Below are 7691 nucleotides of genomic sequence, written 5' to 3' on the forward strand. Positions count from 1 at the left end.
CATTCCAATCAGAACTAAGAAATAGAATAGTCCAGGTGGGGAAAACGGGAGAGGGAGAGAGGGGAAGGGGGGTGGTGAATATCCCTGAGACTTGTGTAAATCTTTGAAGCTGTAGTTTGTTTTTTTTTTTTTTCTTAAATTGCTCCTCACATGTGTCTCCAAAAGGCAGTTAGGGATCTGATGTGCATGACGCATATTATGTATGTCTGTGGGTCCCCAGAGTGAATTTGGCTCTTCCCAGGTCAGGAAACTACACTGGAATTGGCACCGTCTTTGCTCTCTGGCTGTGGTGAACTTCTGCCTGTGACGGAAGTATGCCAGGAATGAGGGCAATCTGATCAAAGCTATTTGCAGAGTAGCTCGGGTGCCTGGGTTTGCTTAACTTATTAACATGAGCACTCATTTCTCTTTCCAGGCTCTTCCAGGTGAACTACAGAACCAGGGAAGTTTACCTTTAACTTGGTCATTCCAAGAAGGCGTTCAACTGCCCAGTAGTTACAGCGTACCCTTAATAGCTAACGTCCCCCAGCAGAACTCGCTGGATGATTGCTTATCTTTCCCCAAGAGTTATGATTTGGGGGGACCCACAGAGCTAGAAGACCTGCCTCCCACCTTGGACTCCACTAGGCTCTATGAGAAATGCAAATTGCCCAGCAGTAAGATCTACAGCAGTGAAGATCAGCTTCAGCCTTCTGTCCCTGGAGTCTACCCAGATTACAATGATCTGCAAGCCTGGAGTAAAAATGCCGCCTTAGGGAGAACCCTTAACGACGACACCTGTTGCCCCAGCTACCCTCTTCCTCTGACCAGCTGGCCCTGTGACTTCTTTCCTTCCCAGAACTCTTTGGAGCCCCTTCCCCAGCAGATTCCACTGGAACCACCTACAGCCAAAACTGGCTGTCCCTCATTGTGGCCAAATCCAGGAGGTGACCCTTACGCAGAGAAAGCTGTGGATTTCAGCAGCTGTGCGCCTTCCCTCTCATACCGTTCTCCTCAGCAGGACCCTTTTCTGCTCACCTGCAGCTCCCACCCTCACCAGCAGTACTCGATGCCAGGCAAGAGCAGCAAATGGGACTTTGAGGAAGAAATGGCATGCATGGGTTTGGATCACTTTGGCAACGAAATGCTTTTAAACCTCTGTCCTTTGAGATGATCCAAATCTCTCACTCCCTTTCCCATTAGTGATTTCTTAAATGGCTGGAAGAATTTGCTTAGAAAACAAGTTTCTAAAGATAGCCCCAAATAAATGGAAATCATGGCAAGCAGTAGGCAGGACATCAGTTTCTGCTCAAGCTGTCTTTTTGCCTCTTCAACCCTAGTGTTTTCACCCCTAGTAAGGAACGGAAATGTGTCTGCTCTGTAGGGCGAAATGCTCTCTGACACCCCCAGGCACTTGCTTTGGTGTCCAGCACCTCAGCCGGGCTGCCCTGTGGGATCTCACTGTAGCCGACACATGTCAACTTAGTGTTTCCTACTTTCTTGGGGAACTAAAAATGAAGGAATAGAAACAGGACAAAAGAGTGGCAGAAGTGTGGAGTTAAATATTTTGCCACAGAAATATTTGATACTAAAGCATGTTTTCTAAAACAAGGAGTATGACCTAACCCTATTTATTATAAAGATAAAAAAACAGAAAATGAAAATGCACACAGGACGAGAATTCCAGTGGTCTCTTTCTCTTCTCCTCCTCCTTTTGTCCTCCCTGTCTTCTTCCACAAGAGCTAAGCTTTAGACCTACTCATTTTTATTCTTTATAAGTGTCAAGTTCATACGTGAGAAATGCTGGGTTAAAAGCCCTTTTGACACAGCTGGGCATGGTGGTGCATGCCTTTAATCCCAGCAGTCAGGAGGCAGAGGCAGGTAGATCTCTGTGAGATCAAAGCCATCCTGGTCTACATACTACCAGGCCAGTTGGGGCTATAGGGAGACCCTGTCTAAAAACAAAACAAAACAAAACAGAAAAGTCTTTTGAACAGCTGGAGATTTAGCTCAATGGTAGAATGCCTAACATGTTTAAGGTCACATGTTTAAGGTCCTGGGTTCAATCCTGAGCAGCAAATTTCATTTATAAATCTCCGTTAGGTGTGATAGTACACACCTGTAATCCTAGCACTTGGGAGGCTGAGGCAGGAAGATCATGAGTTTGAGGCCAGCCCACACTACGTAATGAGATCCTGTCTCAGAATAAGTTAGAAAGAAAATTCTTTGTGGAATCTAAGAGACATGACTCAAAAGTTAGAACACATGCTCAGCATGTGGTGATGAGCTAAGTTGAGTCTCAGCACAAAAATAAATAAATAAATAAATTCTTTATGGCATAGTTGGCTGGTCAATTCTTATTCTTTGCTGAAGTACTTTGCAATAAAGATAAACCTATCCATGATCTGGAATAAACTAAGGAATAAACAAGTGTTTTAAAAGTGATCTATATTTGATTGGTAACAAATGTGTATGATACAAGATTTGAAAGAAATGAAATCTCTTGTCCCAAGTGCCCTCTGCAATACTAACAAATTTCTTGTCTATTTTGCAGATTAATGATGTCTATGTATATGTATTTATTATATCCAATATATAAAATATGTTGTTTTATATATGTGTTATGTGTCTGTGTGTGATGTTATACCAGATTAATTTCTACCCTGGCTTTTGCCATTTTTGAATCCTAACATTCATACACATATAGGAGCTTCATGGCCTCGTTTTCAGTGGTATCCAGTCATAAGTATTACAGGTAAATAGTCCCCAATGACAGATATTTAGATTGCTTAAATCTAGTAAATTCCTTTGTATAAATGCACAAAGTAGAATTCAGTTGAGCAGTTGCACAGCAAATGCTTGGACAAGTACATGCAGGGCAGAAACTAGACCTTACCAGTCATAATCTCCAGTTCCCATCCCTCTTTATCCCAGCTTTCAGGCCCTTCCGCCTCTCAAAATTAATCACTAGGCAAGCTCTTCATGTTTTTGCTACCTTTGCATGGACTCCCAAACAACAGTTGCATTTTTGTCTTTTGGGGGCAACCTACTGAATCGAATCATTTGAGTGCTTTAAAGAGTTGCTAAGGGAGCCAGTATGATGGCTTGGCAGTTAAGGTGCTTGCCACGAAGCCTAATGACTTAGTTCGGTCTCTGGAACCCACATGGTAGAAAGAGAGAACTCTGGCAAGTTGTCCTCTGGTCTCTACACGTGTGCTATTGCTCACACATGCCTATGTGCATAAACAAACACAAAAAGTGTGGGGAAAAGGGTTGTTGAAGTATAATAGTCATGAAGAAGAGTGCAAAAGTCATAGTATAGAGCTCAACAAATTAAGAGCACATGTCTGGCTGCCGTACGCTTAGCGCACATTCACTCTTAGGGAACTAATGCACTTTTCAAATTAGAGGCAGTTTATCTGGCAGCTACAGTTACCTACAATGACCTTCAATGTGTCATTCGTGAAAATCACCCAGGATGTGGGGTGATTTTCTCATGTCTGGAAGGTTCCTACTGCATTGGAAGAATAAAAGAATCAGTTCTGTCCGGGAGGAATTTTAGTTTGTATTGGTCTGAAATATTTCAGTATTTCAAATACTTTCTCCACTTGAGTAAGGTGCCCCTTTATCTCAAATATTTTCACTTAAAAAAGAAAACACAATCTTGATATTTATCAAAGCAAGAACATGTGATGGACAGCTATCTCCACTCCTGTCTGGTTCCAAACCTCCCAAAAGACATTCATCTCTTAACTCTCAGCTTACCTCCAGATCTCCAGATAGCAAGGTTACACATCTTTGTTTTCATTTTCTACATCTGTGGGATTCTGACCACAGATTAGGATCTGGAAACATATACTGGTACCAGCCCTGTCTTTAATTCCTCCAAGAAACTTTAAACTGAAGGACAGTTTAATGAGACAAAACTTACTTGTTTTACGTACAAAGTTTGATAATTTTTGAACATGGTATACATGGTCATTTTTTACAATGAAACCCAACCAAAATCAAGATATAGAATGCCGCCATTACTCTAAAAAGTTTTGACGGGGGCAGGATGGGTGCTGCTGGAGAGATGGCTCAGCAGTTAAGAGGAGTACTGTTCTTGTAGAGAACCCAAGTTTGGTTCCTAGCTCCCACAACAGACAGATCCTAACTGCTCCAGCTCCAGGGGATATGATACCCTCTTCTGGTCCTTATGGGCACCTGTACTCTTGTGCATATCCCCACACACAGATGCACACATATAGATATAATTAAAGTGAAAGCTTTACCCAAAAAGCAGTCTTCAGACCTTGAGAGGTGGCTCAGTGGTTAAGAGCACACTGGCTGCTCTTGCAGAAGACCCAGGTTCAATTCCCAGCACCCACATGGTGACTAACAACTGTCTGTAACTCCATGTTCAGGGGATTCCACAACCCCTTTCTGACCTCCAAGGGCACTGCAGGACACTGGTGCACTTATAGATATGTAGATTATATATTCATATACATACAATTGAAAAATAAAAGTAATACAAAAGCGATCTTCTTTGGGGCTGGAGGGTTGGTTCTATGGTTAAGAGTACATACCACTCTTTTAGAGACCCCAAGTTCAGTTCCTAGCACCCATGTCATACAGCTCACAACCACCTGTAACTCCAGCTCCAGGAGATCTGACACCCTCTTCTGGCCTCCCAGGGTACCTGCACTCATGTGCACATACTTGCACACAGATACACACCAATACACATAATTAAAATACAATATAAAACTTAAGAAAAATGTTCTATTGGCCCCTTTGTAGTCATGGTCCGTTCTTTGTTCCCAGCCCCCAGCAACTGGTACCTGCCTTCTGTCATGTCAGTTTGGCATGTATGAAATGTCATGTAAGTGACATCACAAAGCCCTTGGTATCTGGATTCTTTTACTCCCCGTAATGTTTTTGAGATCTGCTCGTGCCACATGTGCGGTTAGTTCTTTCTTCTTGTTCTGTGATATGAATGCATCACACTTTTTTCACCCATAAATCAACCTACATATAGTCAGGCTGTTTCCAGTGTTGCCAATTACGAATAAAACTACTATAATCATTCACATTTTAAAGACTGTTCTGTGAACATTTCTCCTGGTTGTGTACCTGGGGGTGAAATCATTTCATCATGTGTTAAGCACATGTTTTAACTTTAGCAGAAAGGGCCAAATTGTGTGACAAAATGGCTATGATGTTCACAGGCCTGTCAGTTGAAATCAGCATGTGGCCACCTCCTCTTGGACTTGGTTTCAAGCTCTTTTAACTCAGTCATTCCCATAAAGAATTAGTGGCATCTCAGAGAAGGCTTTTTTTGTTTTTTGTTTTATTTTGCTGTTTTTTTTTAGAACGGTTTTTGCTCTGTAGCCTTGACTGACCTGAGACTTGCTATGTAACCTAGTCCTCCCAAGTGCTGGAAATACAAGTGTGAGCTATATTCCTGGCTTCACATGAGGCCTTAATTCACATCTCCCTGTGAATTATAAGATTGGGCATCTTTTTATATGTTGATTTACCACTTACATAATTTTGGTAAAGTACCTACTCAAATCTTTTGTTCATTTCTTTGTTGGGTTCCTAATAATGAGTTCTAAGAATTACATATTCAGGATCTAAATCTTGTGTCAGATACATGTTTTGCAGACTTTATAACTTCTAAACAAATATTTGTGGTCAAATGTGTGTTTTACAAATGTTTTTCCCAGCCATTGCACATTGCCTAATTGAAGGCCACAAAAATTTTCACTATATTTTCTTTGAGAGGTTTTTATGACTTTTCAGCTGTTATAGTTAGGCCATGCTTTGCTTCTACTTAAATTGTATGTATATTGTATTAGGTAAGGGTTGAGTTTCATTTTATTTTGCATATGGATATTAAATTGTTTCAGAGCCATTTGTTGAATCAACATTTTATCACAGTCTGATAAAGTGAATATTCGGAATTTCTGGGGGTTGGAGGAATGACTCAGCAGTTAAGAGCACTTGTTGCTTTTGCAGAGGACCAGCGTTTAAATCTCAACACTCACATGGTAGCTCACAACCATCTGTGACTCCACTTCTGGGAGATCTGACACTCTTTTCTGGTCTCTGTGGGCACCAGGCAGACACATGGTGCACTTACACATATGCAGGGAAACACTCATACACATAAAACAAAAACCAAAAAACAAAACAAAGCACAGTCCTGCTTCCCAGGTGCCTTGACACTTCCTTGGTTATAGTTTCTATACCTCTTCAGTGGAAAAAAAAAAAGAACTGTTGCATTGACATGATGTCTCAACAGGGAAAGGCACTTTACGCCAGCCTGATGATCTGAGTTTAATCCCCAGGACCTGCATGCATGGTACAAGGAGAGAACTGATTCTCTGGTAAGTCACCCCCTAACCTCCACATACACAATGTGGCATGTATGTGCTCCAACTCACAAACAAAAAAAATAAATGAATAAAATTCAATAACAAATTTAAAGGTGGGGAGTCTGGAAAGATGGCTTAGTGGTTAAGAGGACTTTCTCTGCCAGAGGACCTGAGGTTGGTTCTCAGCACCCACATCAGGCAGCTTATAACTACCTGTGAGTCTAATTCCAGGAGACTGGACACCCTCTTCTGGCCTCCACAGGCATTTGCATACATGTGATGCACATTCATACACTGAGGGTACATACATACACATAAAAAAAATAAATATTTTGTTAAAAGACTTTAAGGTTAGGCCACATGATACACTACAATTATATTTTTTTCTTTAGCCAGCAATTTGTTTCTTCTAGAGTTGATAAATCTCTTTTCATTGCTTACTTTTCTGTTATTTATCATAGTTTATTTTAAAATGCTGTCCAGGCTATGAAGGACCTTTTCTTTATGGTAACTGGTACATTTCTTTCTTAAAAAATGTTTTTATTTATTTTTATGCATGCCCATGGAGGTCAGAAGAGGGCATCAGATCCTCTGGAACTGGAGTTATAAGCAGTTGTTAGCAACCATGTGGATGCTGGGAACCAAACCTGAGTCCTCTGCAAAAGCATTCAGTGATCTTAACCACTGAGCCATCTCTCCAGTCTAATAACTACTGTAAAGACAACCCTCCTAAAGTCTTACACGTTCACTGAAAGGCACAGGTGTACCCTAGTCCTGCTGTCCCCATCATTTACTCTTTCCCTTCAGTGCCATCTTCAGGCACCACATCTTTATCACTTTGACTGGGCACACATTCCACTAATTTCCTAAGAAAAGATGCATAAGAGACAAAAAATTTACTTTATTTTATTTTAATATTTTATTTATTATTTTTATTTTATGTGTATGTGTGTATTGCCCGCATGTAGGTAAGGGCACCCATGTCATGAGGTGCCCATGGAGAACAGAAGAGACTGTTGGATCCCCTGGAACTGGAGTTACAGACAGTTGTTAGCTGCCATGTGGGTGCTGGGAAACCCCAAACTATAAAGCAATTCTTACTCTGCAAGTGTGCTGGATAGCTTTAATGTCAACTTGACACAGCTGGGTAGAGGGCGTCTCAATTGGTGAACTGCCTCCATTGGACAGGTTTGTGGCCTTATCTGTGAAGCATCTTCTTGATTATTGAGTGACATGGGAGGGCCCAGTCCACTGTGGGTGGTGCCACCCCCAGGCGGGTGGTCCTGTGTTGTATAAGAAAGCACATTGAGCACAGGCCAGGGGAGCAAGCTAGTAAGAAGTGTTCCT

At 41.5% G+C, this 7691-nt stretch overlaps 1 protein-coding gene across 1 annotated transcript in view; it reads left to right on the forward strand.

Moving 5' to 3' along the window:
• Gcm1 (glial cells missing transcription factor 1) overlaps window positions 1–1153 on the forward strand; it is a 12709-nt gene extending 11556 nt beyond the window's left edge. The window contains exon 5 of the mRNA XM_008836563.1: window positions 416–1153. Within this exon, the coding sequence (XP_008834785.1) occupies window positions 416–1153 (738 nt within the window). The remainder of the gene's footprint in view (window positions 1–415) is intronic.
• The last annotated feature ends 6538 nt before the right edge of the window (window positions 1154–7691 follow it).

This window comes from Nannospalax galili, unplaced genomic scaffold (genome assembly GCF_000622305.1).
Source record: "Nannospalax galili isolate Female #2095 unplaced genomic scaffold, S.galili_v1.0 scaffold930, whole genome shotgun sequence".
Lineage (NCBI taxonomy): Eukaryota > Metazoa > Chordata > Mammalia > Rodentia > Spalacidae > Nannospalax > Nannospalax galili.